Here is a 15637-nt window from a genome sequence, read left to right as displayed (position 1 = left end):
AAATTGTTCCCTGACAGACTTCTTCCCCCTCTTTAAGGAATTAGGGGAAACATAAATTACTTCTTTTGTTTTAGCTACAGTAAAGCGAAACAGCACAAAGCAAAAAAAAATAAAAAATATTTGCATTATCCTCACATTTACAAAGAATGGTAAATAAAAATCTGGTCATAAAGTTGATGATCTGGTTAACAATCCTATTTAACAAACAAGGCCAAAACATTTGGTTATAATATTAATTTCTAGTAGTATTCTGAAGTTTTTTCAGTGCCTTCTTTCAATCAACCTTCACCACTCTTTAATTAGAAATTAAGCCTCTTTTTCCTCCCTCCCAGCTTTTCTGCATATCACTGCATGAAAAATCTTTTGCTGCTACTGGCAGAAATTTCATTCATATTCACACTGGAAGATTGGGAAAACATAAAGACAAGAAAATAATAAGACTGTCTCCCACCTACTCAGTCACTTTCCCTGAATCTATTAATTATTAACCATAAGTGTTGAGAATTAATAATTTAAAGACCATTTCCTCACTTAGAGGTTCACAACTGTTTATATTATTTTAATATAATTCTGAAAATAATTCATTATTAAATAATTGATTATTAATGCTCATCAATATAAGTAGCAAGGAAACAAAAGAAAGTTGGCTGATTTACAGCAGAATGTTTTTGAAAAATGTATATCCACACAAATATTAAGGTTGGATAGTAATAGGCAGTGGTGGTTACATGTTAATACAATGAATGCACTGCTGCTGTTGGTATCATATCAGTGTTTTTTTACAGTTGTAAATGTATGATTAAAGCTATTTGGGTAAATCAATCTGCAAACAAGTTATAGGTGAAAAATTTCTTTAATAAAGTAGATTAATCAGAATTCAGAATTCATGTCTTCTGCATTTTCTCTTGTAAAATATTTGTTAGATAATTTTTGTGCAAATCTATAAATACTAAATGTTTAAATGTAGCTGATTAGTATGACTGCATCTATTTTTTACTTAATATAGGAAAGTCGTCACTTGATCTGGTAAGTTTCCGAAATAGTAACTCTGTGATTGTTGACAGAAAGGAATGCTGTGCAGGAAAACAGTTTAAAAACTGTCTTCTCCCACTGACATATCAGGACTTTTAAACTGGCCATCACAGAATAAAATGGTAATGTTCACAAAATGTAGTTAGCTGACAAGAAGTGACAGAAAGTATGCCCAATATCGCATGTGAAAGAATGAAACACGGATGTTCATTAATGAATTAATAAGTTCAACACGTCTTTCCAACTGTGCTTATTTTCATTAGATGAGTTTAAACTTTTTGCCTGTTTAATTCTTGGCTATATTTTATTGATTACAAGACTAGATTGTCTTGACTTTACTAGACAATTAAAGGGCTCTCTATTAGAATAAATCTGAACAACCTTCAAAAGAATATGCACAAATGGTTAAATTGCACACTCAGTTGAAGGACTATTTTCTTTTCACTTGCACAATATATTGGATTAAATATACTTCTTTCTCTCTATATATAGAAGCATATATTCATTGCATGTACTATGCTTCTCTATTAGCATACAATACATACCAAATAATGAATAATTTATTTGGAAAGTCTTCTTTTTATTTGTTTAGGAATGAGAAGCAGATTACCTATTTAGAAATTTTATTCTCCTAATATTAGTAAATTATCTTTTCTACTGTATTTGCTTATAATACTTCTACAGTAGAATCTAAATATCTTATATAAACACTGAAAATACATACTTTTTTTTTTTTTTTTCCTAAAGAAGATTGTTCTGTTAAGGCTATTATTAAAAGTCAAAAGCAAAATTTATAAAAATTACATAGAAAGTAAATTAATTACCTGAGATAAATTTTCATTTCTTTATGCAAAACTATTGACGTTTATTTGTTTTATTTGCTCAGCATAAATGCGTATGTTAAATGTTTTGATGTGTAGTACAGAATTATTTTATAATCAGAAATGGCATCTCTTCAATATTGTTACTCTTTTTGGAAAATAAGTTAATAAAAAAGCCATTTGTTACTAACATTTTAAGGAATTAAATCTGACAACAGCTTTCAAAGTCAGTGTTTTGCTGTAAAAGTAAGGACTGAATCAATGACAAAATATATCTTATTGCAAAATCCTGGCATGATTATGATAATATGGTGAAAATAAACTATCTGTGGCTCGTACTAGAACAAGAAGTGTGTCATTTGGATGACAATTTCCTAAATAATACCAAGTAGTCTGGCACTGGTATTTAATATGTGCTCATGAGGACACAAAGCTCTCAAGACAGACCAAGTGCTATCGTTGCCAAGTGGTCCATGTGGGGGTTTTGGACAAGAGAGGAAGAGCCAACCCGATAGCAGCACCTTGCACACCAGACTGGGGTCAGAGGAATCGGGTGCACAATGAGGTTGCAAAGTAAGTGTCACAGTCCAAGTTCTGCTAGCTGCTTTGATGGGAACTGTGATGCTGGTCTGATCTTTGTATGTGATCTTTAGATAGTGGCTAACTAAAAGATATTTTTTAAAATGTATTTGATTTTATTGGGATCCAGCTCCAGTAGCCATATGATGCTGGTATCATTAGATTTCAGTAGCCTTGCTTACAGTCGATTCACCATTGTTCTAATTTTAATGAAACAGAATGTATATCACATGAACTCAATCATGAGAAAATTACACTAGCTTAAAGGATGCCAGCAAGGAAAGGATAGAGAGAAAATCTACAACAGACTAATTTTATATGCCTTGCATGAATACATGAAAATTTTCAGAAGTTCATATTAACTCAGGAATGCTTTTATTTAAATTTAAATTATTTATTTTATATGCTTAGGGTCAGAACACAGAGACCATTTTTTCAAAATGACATTAAACTAATTTCATATATGAATTAAAAGCTAATTACTCATATGAATCTTCCATGATAAATTTGTCTTCCTATATACTTTCTGGTTTTAGTTTTATTCCTTTATCTTCAAAACATCACTGCAACATCATTAAGTTTCAGTCTTTCTGTAGCTCACCTTTTGACAGCAGAGCTAAAAGGCACTTCTAACATTAAAGTAAATCAACACTGTTCTTCAAGGTAAATTATGTAAATTGAATACCATTCAAAAAAAGTAAAAATGTGTTTAGTTATGGGAGATAATCCAATGTACAAAGGCACAATAAGGCTATATAAAATAAATAAATACACACCCCACCCCACCACCACCACCCCCAATCCCTGCCTCCAACCTATATGCAACTTTCTGGTTTTCCCAGAACTGTTCTTTTGAAACTAGTGGATACAGTAATTGCAATTTAAAAAAAATATTTGATTACTTCAGAGAAACCTCTGGTTTGTTTTTCATCAACTTTATACAGCTCAATGCCTCCCACCCCCAAAGGCTTTCATAAATTTATTGTATAATCCCAGCAACATGAGCAATAAGTTAGATGCCTAAAATTTGAGATGGCTGCAACTGTGAAGGTTAAGCATCTTAATGTTAAATATGAAATTGTCTCTATTCAAAGTTCAAATTTGTCATTTTCTATAACTGTGAAAAGTTTATATGTACCTCTAAGATTGCCATTATTTTATAAACTGGCTGCTTAGCTTGATCTACTTTGTGGCATAAGAAAGCAAAATGCCTCCAGCTCTGAGAAGTTTAAAGGCTAGTAAATGTAAATAAAAACCCCAGAAGTACCGTGAAAGTGGATAGGAAGAAAAAATACCTTCAGAAACATGCACATGTTGATATTACTTGAAATTAAGCAAAGTATTCCTCTAGAGTTGAAAAATATAACAAGTCTTTTTTTTCAGTTCCAATTTATAGGAAATCTAGTCTTTTCTTTGGAATGCAAATTCTGCTTTCCATGAAAGGAAGTGCTTTGTGATTCTATATATAACCTGTGAAAAGGCATTTTTTCTATGAAATCCATACGAATTGAGCATCAATAATTTTGTTTGATTTTAAAAGGAAGGCTATTCGAAAAGCAATACTTAGCCCTTTTCAAGTAAAAAACCATTTCCTTAATTGTTTATGATAATGCAGATCATGCAACATGCTGGGATAAAGCATGACTTAGAACCACATCACAAACTTTAAGATGAAAATCACACAGAGATGCATGTGTTATTGCTCCATACCTGTATAAATTTCTGTAAAAACAGACAAAACCAGAAGTTGAATATATTATTTAGGTGAATTTTGTTTTTTCATTTTAAATATATAAGTTTATGACTACTAAACAATGAGATTATATTTGTATCCACATCTGTGTTTCACATTTCCACATAAAAGCATGCGTCATTCTTTCTCAGAAAATAAAAAAGAAAGTTACTAAGAAAAACAATTACCACAAGTTTATTACACTAATGGAATATATGAGAATGTTTTTCTTTTAATTCTTTTATCTTATCTTTGCTTATTGCATCAGAATTCAAATGAAATTACTAATATATGTGTAAGAATTATAGAAAGCTGGTATCAAAATCATTTTTTTCTTATGGCCTAGGACCTGTGGGTTTCATTTTCAGGTATAGTAATGGTCATGTTCAGTTCAGGTGGCCAAACCCTTCTGTGTTTTGAGATCCTGTTTTCATTTTCTGAAAAACTGACAGGTTGGCCAGGCATTATTTGTAGCAGCTGATACCAGGATAATTATTTTATTACTTTTATTTGTGTATTGGCAGATGACCCTACACCATAAATAGGCCTACCATGTAGAAAAATAAAGCTGCTAACATATTTTTTCGGCAGCCCAAACCCCTCCTAAAATTTGGTAAACTTTCTTTGAGCAACAGCAATGCCCTCATGATTTATGGGGCAACCAAGGAAAACATAAATCTTGTTTTAAGTATTTGAAAAATTGTCGTTTGCACATAGTTTCTGGAAAATTAATGGCCAGATACATACAGATTCTCATTTGAAATGAATATACCTTGTATCATCTACATAACTTAAATCTCTTCCTGGCAACCAAGGTTCTTGTACACCATTCTCACAGAATGACTAATGAAATTCAACCCCCTTATCTGCTTTTTTATCAGATTTACACACAGAGTATTCCCAGAGTACTCAGGGCTGTAAAGGCTTATAAAAGTTTTCTTGTGGATCAAAGCGTGTTCCAAGCTGTAAATGGAAAGCAGAGGTGAAACTGCAACACATACCTCACCGAATTTGTATAGACAATTAAGCAACTGGGGCTTTTAGAGATGCCTTTGTGTTCTTAGTGCTGTTCTGGAAGGCCATAGGTCTCTTACAGATTTTGTCATATCTCCCAGACACTTGTGGGTATCTATTCTACCTAAAAGTGTCTAAACTGACACTAGAAAAGGCTGAGCAAAACACTCGCTCTCTGAATTATTTCATTTTTGGAGGCAGAAACACCTGAATGTATCTAGATGGCAACTTTTAGAAACAATAGAAAAATTAGTAGAAATACCAAAAAAAATTTCCAAGGTTCTGCAGGGACTTCATGTGTAAGCCAACGGCAAGTCCCAGTTCATACTGATTCCCACTTAAGCAATGCATAGCCTTTTAGACCAAATTTCTTTATTGCTTAGAGGCAATGCATATTTTATAGGTAATATAGCACAAACATGGCCACGTTGCTCCTCTGCCCACGAAAAAGCCCCTGTGTGATGCAAAGTGCCCTTCATAGCTCTATGCACCAGTTTCATTTTTCCCCTAAATAAAATTTTATTTGGCTGTTCAGTGTCAAGACAGTGGCAAAACCAGATATAAACTGATATTGAACAGGGGATATTCTTTTATGGTCTAACACAGAGTTATCCTAGGAAGAGCCACAGGTCATGCAAAACTGCCTTTTTTTCATGGGTCTTGGCACAGGAATGACTGAGATTTAGCCTATGAGCACTGAAAAAGTAATTGCTCCATTATCTCTACTCTAGTTTTTTGCTTTCATGAGCACTTACATTTCTTACTTATTATCTGTTTTGTAATTAACTGTTCCCATAATAGAGAGTCCTATGCTGAAAACTTCATTATTACTCTTGCTTTTCAACAGACTTAAGCATTTTTTTTTTCTGCTGAGTTGCCTTTCTCACTAGTTTACTTTCTTTCACAACATGTTTAATGGACAATTACCATTTTTGCTTTAATCTTAATTGGAACACATTTGGAGACATGTGTCATTAAGGCTGCAACAAATAAGTAGACATTTTCTCAGAATTTAATTTCAAATTTCCTCTATAATTACATATTTTTGATTAAAAAGGTCATACATATTAGCAACATCTAGACCAAACACATACAGTGCATTGTTTTAAATGAATCATGTAATAATTTGGAGCGAACAAAAATTTTCTTTGCTCCAATTATTAAATACAAGTTATTTAACAACCTTTTTTTTTAAGAAAAAAAATTAATGTCAGCTCTTACATGGCTGTCACATATCAAATATATGATCTCTACCTTAAAGGGACATTTTAAAGCTTTCCTCCTTCCTGATGTTTCTTTGGGAATAGCAGAATTACTGGCTCGGTCCTTGGGTCATGGAAATGTTGGTGAAGTAGTTTGATTCGCCTTTTCCTTAAATACCAGTGCAGAAAAATGGGGCAAATTTCCAGTTCTGGTGTGGGAGTGCAAGATCTGTTCTTAGCTTTCAAACCCAAGTAAGAATAAAGTGACCTTGTAAGTCCTACTTTATTTTCTGTAAAAATCAGTTGGTCTAGAAATTGTAGTGGGATCGTTCTCCTTTTGCATGCTAAAAATGCTGAAAGCAGCAGGCCTGATACAGGGACAATCCTGCTACACGCTCAGCAAGGACTGGTGTCTAACAGTTATGACTAACTTCATTGATGTGTCTGTATGATACATAAAAAATGTTGGCATTTCAAAGCTATGAACAGTAAACTTGCATTTATTACTACAGACCTGGCTATTAGCAGAATGTTTGAATATACTTCAAGGTTCTTACAAAACACCAAAAACAACAATACACCTAAATAGGCATGAAATAGCTAATAATTCAGCTGAAGCACCTTGAAAGTAAATATGTAATACTAAATCAACTCAAAAGTGGGCCAGCTTTACTAAGAAACAGTAAACCAGTGTTTATCAGCATTTGAGCATGTCTCCTGCTAAGATATATTTGAACAATTGAACTGCAGGCATTCTTCCCCTTCCCTTCAAGTAACTGAGCAAGAGCCAGATAAAATCTGTAAATCAATGTACTCCTCCAGCTTTAAGTTATACGAAGACTTATAACTAAGGAAAGCAAATAAAACTGTAACAATCCAAAAAGACAGTTCTGATTTTGCTGGTGTGGGTGAAGAATATAATGAGTATGTTTAAGCCTTATAACAAAATATATAGCTTGAGACAAAAAATGTACTTTGCTGAACTGTAATGGACACCAGCACGGGAGTGAAAAATATGGTAGGTCTCAGGTTTGGGAAAATATTCTTTTACTCCTTAGCATAAAAGAATGAGGAGTCTTTCTTTCATTGAAAATTAAAGTGCATGTTTATGTCAAAATATGATTAATATCAACTACTTCTTCCTATTATTCTCTGTAAATAAATACTTTCAGGTCTGTATTTAATGTGCTTCCACATGGCAGAAACAGCATTGATATAAATATATATATATTTATAGATAAAATATAACATTAGGAACTATAAAATTTTCTAATTGCATTGTTCTTGAATTGTATGCACATTTTTAATGGAACAAAACAGTATTTCCTGACAGAGACATCAGAGCTTTCATGAAAATGTTATGACCCCTAAATGAGATACAGTCTCACAGTACGTTTCTCACATACTCTACTCTCTTCTGAAACACTCGATATCAATTCCGTAATAACTGTGATTCTATTATAGAAAGGCTACAATTGTAGAATCAATATCATAATAGAAAAGTTATTATAATAACTCCCCAGCTAGGATACTATAACGGAATCAAGCTCATATGAGGGCTGAGGCCTGCTTAACACTGTAATAGATAAATTACTGCCAAAGACTATCAGTCAGACTGTCTAAAATAGTAGCATATTTACAGGAACTAATACACTGGAACAAAGCAGCAGCAACTGTACCAGGTATGTACTTAGGTTAAATCTTGTATGAATAGAGCATTATGCTACAGTATGTGTAAGTGGCAGCATGGTAAATAGCATTTCAGCATTCTAGTGTGAGGTGTAATACTAATTTGTGCGATGTAAGTGAGTGCTAGAACACCAGTGAAAGCAGACAGAAGCAGAGAACTGGACTTTAAAAAGTGGACTGTTGTATTGGGGTAATTAGAACATATTCACAAGCACATACATTATTTGTGGCATAGGTAATTATTATACATGACAAAAGCATATTATATAAATCTAGATGCTAGTATTTTTTTCTCCATTTGATCTTAGTTACAATGCATGCTCAATTCGGCTCAGTAAATTCTAGAACTTCTGTGTGGGTTTGCACAGGAATCTCTTCACTAATAACATAATCTGGTATAGATGTATTTTTTTCTTTAATCAAATCTTAAACTTCCTCCAATCCAAAGTCTAAAGAGTTGTGATATAAAAGTATGTGGACTTTTAAGTTCATTGTGTTATACCTTATCAGGATTACAGGTAAAGAAAGCTGTATGATTTTGGAAAATTGAAATGCAATTTTCATCTCCACAGGACAAGGAACTTGGCTGAAATAGGATTAAAAGACTTCAATTATCATATTTAGTAATTAGAGCATTATTAGAAGTTGACAAGAATGTTATTTTGTATCTGGAAGTCTTATAAGTTTCTTCAGTTTTCTTCTGAATTATGCATGGATGCACTATTAGTACCCTCAAGCTGTTCAACTGAACGTTTGGGAAAAGTCAAAGGTAGAAATTTCAGTGGCAATAATTCCATTGAAGAAAGACCAGTGATCTACACTAGCTGTGGGGAAATCCTCTGCCAGGGGAACACTGATGGAGAGGAATACATTAGTTTTTTTCACTGTTAGAGTTATAGCAACAGCGTCAGAAGACTAACTTCTTCTCCAGTGCTCTCCGTACATTGACTTTACCATGGAAATTGGATTTTCTAAGAAGGTCTGTGTCTACACAAAAACTAGATCAGGCTTGTACAGTTAATTTGCACAGTCTGGACTGTTGGACATTTGAAGGAGAATCCAGATTTATACCATTACCCAAGCATCATTGTTCTTAAAAGCTTTGGGTGACTTCCAGTATTCTATGGAAGCCAATGAAATGAATCAAAATGTTTTGTCAAAGTAGACAAATCCTTGTTTTTTTAAAAAAGAAACAAATCCCCACACAAGAAAAATACAAGAAACTATGAATATAGAATAATACTTTATTAAAATTCTCATGACTTTTCATGTTCATGTAGGAATAATGTAAAAGTTTGTTAAAATACAGAAGGACATAGGATATCAAAGAACTTGCAGCATGTAAAAATAAGAAGTAGCTGTACTTGTTCTTCAAAGAAGTGAAATGGAAAAAGCAAAAATATGCAGATTTTTCTATTTTCTTTTTTGAAAGAAGAGGAAATGAAGGGGAAAGAAGAGGAAAATAGAAAAATCAAAACTTTCTGGTCATAATCTTGCATAGTCTCCTTGTCAAACCAATGAGAATAGTCAAGGAAATCAGGAAGAAAGAAAGAGGAATACATGCAAACCACTTCCTGTAGATAGAATCAATTTCTAGCTTAATCTGACAGGCTACCTATTGTATGCATGCCCCTGAAAGTCCAAATCATGCTCTGATTTTCTTAATTCTATGTGCTGTACAATAGAGGTCTGCTGTACACATTTTGATCAACTGGTAAATTATACGTTCCTAATAGTGGTGCATACCCTTCAAGTCAGACTCTGTGATGGGAGAATCAAACCATTACAATGTATTATGGAAATACAACTTCAGATTGCTTTCCAAGTAAATGACAGAATACATAATATAACATTTATGCTTTTCCACTGAGAATAACAGAAGCAAGAACATCTGTGAATATATTGAAAAAAAAAATAAAACAGGTATTCCTATACAACTTCTATGATCAATATCATGTATTTACTTTCTTAATAAAGCAGTTCTGTAGTCTGTAATTAGTGCACACAAAGGTATTCATTGCGGTAGCTTGAATATTTCCACACAATTAGAAAATCTAGTTTAACTACCCATTATGTTGGCTTACTGTGAATCTGTCAAAGACTACATTTACAGCAGTTTAAACAAACAGATGGCATGAGACTGAGGCAAAGTTTTCTTATGAAATTCATTCTGCTTTTTCTTATACCATCATAAATTTAGGTAACATCAGTATAAGAATTTGATCTTGAAAAGTGCTGAGTAATCTTTTCCTTCTAACAAAAATTCTATGGATACTAGACATCTTCTACCAAGAATATTGTTTTCAGAAGATCTAAGATGTCATTTATGAATCTTGCCATCAGGGATTATTTAACTTTTCCATTGAGACTATTAGACACTGTTAGCTTCTTGAAGGACTACAGAAATGTTGACTTTCTGAAATTTTAAAATCACTTAGTTAAATATCTAAATGAATATCAAAGTCTTCTGAGAATCTGGTACTTGTGAAAAAAGTACTTAAGTGTTTCTAAGCTTGTACTGAAAATGATTTCACATCTTTCTGAGCAGATGCAATTCTGATACTGCAGTACTCATTTACTTGTTATTATACTAAACTTTATTCAGCGGAACATAAATTAAAACTAATAAAAATTACCAACTACATTTTTGACCATTAACTAAAATAATAAGAACAAATATTAGAGCTCACACTTTTCTCATGAATGATGAATTTAATGCATCCATATTCCCTGAAGGGGAAAAGCCCTGCTGTCTCAACATATCAAGAAAGTTGCCTTCTAAAGTATTCTGGAATCCTAATTATATATCATTATACTGAACTGAAGGAGAAAAAATGTACTTATATTTAATTTATAAATCAACAAGCGCCTTTAATTGAGACTATCACTTGAACTAGATTTGCTCTAGAACACTGCACAATTTGTTATTTTGAATTATTTTAGCAGTGAATGTTTAAAATCAAACACCCACAATTTCTATGAAAAACATCACAATAAAGCTTGCGTTTTAAGTGTATTTCCTTTAAAAGCATCAACAGAAATAATCAAACACACTTCATGCATTTCAAGATAACTATAAATTGTTTTCTGAGAATGAAAAAAATAATTTAGAGAATGCCATAACCAATGAAATTAGAGAGAAAAATGTGTAGAAAAGCTTTGTGATGGCAGCTTGATGAGCAGATGGCTCTCATTTTGTAAATAATCTTATTCTGTTAACAAACTAATTTCAAAGTATCCATTTTGATTAATAAATAAACACTCCTAATAAATGTATAAACAAAGTTTACTTCAAATTACTTGCAGCCTAAGGCATAATTGCCTGGTCACTTTAAAAGCTTTGCTTGAGAAAACAAAGGACTAATAATGCTGTAGTAAGAGTGAAAGGAGTTCAGACAATTGACAGAATTGCTTTCTAAAGTTAATTATGTTTGCTTTCCTCCCTCCCTTGGTGTTCATTACCTTTAAAGGGAGCCACACATTGGCAGAAGTAATTACCAGGTTGGTCAATGCAGGTGGCTCCATTCTTGCAGGGAAATGAAGCACACTCATCTATATCTGTTTCACATCTTGCACCTTGGAAAAGATGAGAGATTTGAACATTTAGTGAGACAATCAGGTGCCAATTTCTAATTCATTTTCACGACAAGAATGTCAAACAACTTGTGAGGAGAAACTAATATAAATCAACCAAATAAAGAGCCACACATAATAATGTTAGCATCCATTTAATTCTTATCATCACGAATACATAACAACTTATTTCTGAGTTGCTAAATGGTAACTAATCTTCCCTGTGTAAGTAAGCTTTGAAGGCCTTTTTAGATGCAGACTAATTTATCTTGTGCTATTTAGTTTACAGATGGAGTCAGTGTTCCAGTTTGTTGGAATGCAAATGAAACATACCAGGGCAGATAAAGAGAAATGAGAAGGAAACACAAGCAAATTAGTCCATGATGTCTTAATGGATGCTTTGTGGACCACCTTACTGTGGAAAACAAGGTTTACTATGATACAACTCACCAGTAAAGCCAGGTAGACAGATGCATTCATAGCCACCAATAAGGTCTTCACATGATGCATTATGAAGACATGGAGAAGAGTAACATTCATTTGTATTTGCTTCACAAGTTGTGCCTAAAAATATACAACCAGGCAAAGGGGAGAGAAGTTACTGCACAGAATATATAGTTAAACATCAAGACTTACTTTAACAGAATATAGCTCGCATAGTGGAATATATCTTTTTATATTCAAATTTGGGCATCTATGACAGTACATTGATATATTTAATGTTTAAACTATTCACTAATTTTATCAATAGATTAAAAGTACAGTTGTTGAACAGATTCCTAAAGCTTAAACCAGACAATTTCCCTATTATATAAATATAGACAAATAGAAAAAAAAATACAGCAAATATAATAGACTGCATTGCAATTACACAAGAGGAAATAGTCCTTGTGTTCATGATAAGGCAACAGATGTACTCCCAGAAAATGGAAAAAAAATCTGATGTAGGCAAGAACACAATTTGTTCCAGACTAGACTGTAGCTAACATAGCAACATAGTTACCTAAAGCATAAAAATACTTTTTGTAATATTTCTGAGTGAACCTAATTTTTTATCATTTGAAGAATAAATTAAAAATAACATCAGCTGTGAGTTTTGAAAAGTGCAAAGAATTTTAATAAATAAAAATGCAAGTGATAGTTGTTCTGAATATAGCTAGCAGTAGAAATGTAATATTTTGCCCTATGACATCTGAATTATAGATTCCTTTGTATTTCAATGATTAAAAATCCATATTTAAAAAATGATTCACTAAAAAGAAAATGTATGCACTGTGAATTCCTAATCTGAGCTGAAAGCAAAGACTAGCTGCAAAAATTAATGCATCCACTTATCTAAGTCATTACATTTTTCACTTAAATTTTACAAATATGCCAAAACAAAACCTTTCCCACAAAGGTTTTTTCTCTCTGATTCTATTATATTAAATTTGCCAACTGTTTAGAAATTTTACAGAAAACTGTATATGCTATTTGCAAAATTTCACTAAACTCCACTTATGCATTTTCAACAGCTAAGTCACTAGCCAGCAGAAAACACCTAGTTCCATGCTGTCATGAAAACAAAGTAGATAACTTTTGTCAATATGCACTTACGCGGAATTTAAATGCTTAGAACTTCAGATGACACTAAAATAAGTATACATGCATCTCATCTGATATGTTAAGAAATTGGTGTAAGACTCAAACTAAATTTATGAAGTTACAGTTCTATGGATTTTTTAATACCTTGAAACCCATCCTGACACACACAACTGAAGGCATTCAGATGATCAACACAAGTAGCTCCATTGTGACAAGGATCACTAAGACACTCGTCCACCTCAATCTCACAGTTATTACCTGGAAACAAGTGAAAGATTCAGTTCATTGGGAACAAGCCACTGGTAAGTCACCAGTACAAGTGGCAACAACAAAATGAAATAACTGAGGTTAGTTATTATAACTAACGGGGAACTTACACCAATGAGCCATAAACTGTCTTTGGGGAATTAATTTCTTGTCAATTAAAGGCAAAAGTGAAATGTATATATAATATACAATGTTCAACAAAGATCTAATGGGAATTTTATAGATTCATTTACAGATGTACTCAAAAGGTTTCATCTTTTAATCTTGTAAAGAAAATTAAGTCTTGAGTTTTCCTGAAACATCATGAAAGTGTAAGTATGGTTTCTAAGACCGAATATTAAAATATCATAGTCTTTTCCTGTAAAATTATTTTTCATTCATGTATCAATTTTTGGATTTGTTGTGAAGATCTTTATGGCAAATACTGGGAAAAGTTTCCAATATGACCAAATATTTTAATATTTTTTTTGGAAACTAATAATCAAAAAGTTAGATACTGCCATATATTTCTAAATATGCAGAGGAAAAAATATAGATGCTGATTTCTAGTTGAGAATGATGTACCTTTTATTTTTTTCTTGCCTTTGAGGTAGAACAAATCTCAGAAAGTATTTCTTTGTATTTTGTATATCAATTATCCAAACAGATGAGAATGGCCTCAAATTTATTATTAGTTATGCCTAAAGGGTAGGTAAACAGTTCCTGATTGTTTCAGAGAAGCTCTGCTTAATTTGGCCACAGAAAATGTATAAACTAAAAGTAAACATCTACTATTATGTAGACATGAATATAAGAATTAAACCAAATTTCAATAAAATAAGATTTCACCAAGAATTATTACAAGTAACATCAAACAATTTTACTTTTTATTTTGATAATAATAATAATAATAATTATAATAATAAAAAAAATAATACAACCATAGAAACAAGAAATAGCATTTAATTATATTATAGACACAAATACTACAGCTATTAAATTACAGATGACTTCATTTAAATGGATGCCTACATTAGGTCATAGAGGAACAGTTTACATAATGAGTCTACCCAAGATCTGAATTCCTATTTCCTCCTTGACTATCGAGACACATTCAGGAGTCATCCTATTCTTGCTTTAGGAGCCCTGTCAAAGTCCCTGCAGTTAGACAGGATGGATCTGGGCTGCGGAGCTGACCTGCCACTCAGGGAATTCCTTCTACACTTGATTATTTCATCACAGAGGTGATCAAAAAAGGTCTGAATCTGTATCTAGAAAACAGTTTTTTTTGTTGTTGTTGTTTTGGGGGGTTCTGGGTATTATTATTTTTTTTTTTTTATACTGTAATCTGGAATTATCATGACAGTATGCTAACATAACCAAACTAATTTTAATCCAGTCAGACTCTGTACTAATGACAATGACTCGGAGGGTAGATTTAAGTATGAGTAGTTAAACCTGCCCCAAATCGTGGATGTATATTTGGCAGTTGAGGCGCTTGTTACCCCAGCCTTATTGTTACAGGAAGCACAAAGCAGATAAATTAAGGCCAACTTGCATATGGCTGGGAGTTGCAATAACATCAGTGTAAGACAGACACCCTGTCTAAAATAGTATAAACTAAAAGTTATTGGAGTGGAAATAGTCCCTTGTAGTCAGTATTTTTTACAGCTGAATACTCTTACACAGGCAAGTATTTCTATTTGACAGGGAGCAAAAGTTGCTTTTGCCTTAATCAGAGGCACACTGCTGAATTACATCTGTTGCTACTTTGAATAACCTTGTTTTCTCTGGTTTAGGACTTGCTTAAACATGTTGAACAACACGCCTTTGAACCCACCTATAAAACCAGGTGCACAGAAACAAAGATAGCCACCCAATACGTCTTTACAGATGCTAGAAGTGCCACATGGATGTGACAGGCAGGCAGCGACATCTGCTTCGCAAAACTGACCAGTAAAACCTGATGAAAAATGGAGTAACAGAAGACATAAAAAAATTATTATATTTAGACTGAGAAAACAGACAAGTGAAAGACCAATTTTGCTAAGTACTTTTGTGTTCTTTATTTATATTTAAAATTTTTATTTAGGATAGAGTAAAATACTACAGTTTCTTTGAAAGTTTCCATTTCATTACAAAGCAATTCTAAATGGACAAAAGAA

General features: G+C 32.6%; 1 protein-coding gene across 1 annotated transcript in view; it reads right to left on the bottom strand.

Moving 5' to 3' along the window:
- EYS (eyes shut homolog) overlaps window positions 1-15637 on the bottom strand; it is an 872029-nt gene that overhangs the window by 589385 nt on the left and 267007 nt on the right. Inside the window, exons 15-18 of the mRNA XM_056343434.1 lie at window positions 15313-15435; window positions 13371-13484; window positions 12093-12206; window positions 11532-11645 (exon numbers count right to left, since the gene is read on the bottom strand). Coding sequence (XP_056199409.1) covers window positions 11532-11645; window positions 12093-12206; window positions 13371-13484; window positions 15313-15435 — 465 coding nt within the window. The remainder of the gene's footprint in view (window positions 1-11531; window positions 11646-12092; window positions 12207-13370; window positions 13485-15312; window positions 15436-15637) is intronic.

The sequence above is a fragment of the Falco biarmicus genome, chromosome 6, assembly GCF_023638135.1.
Source record: "Falco biarmicus isolate bFalBia1 chromosome 6, bFalBia1.pri, whole genome shotgun sequence".
In the NCBI taxonomy this organism is placed as follows: domain Eukaryota; kingdom Metazoa; phylum Chordata; class Aves; order Falconiformes; family Falconidae; genus Falco; species Falco biarmicus.
Note: the sequence above shows the minus strand (reverse complement) of the source record. Positions and strands in the feature narration are given on the sequence as shown.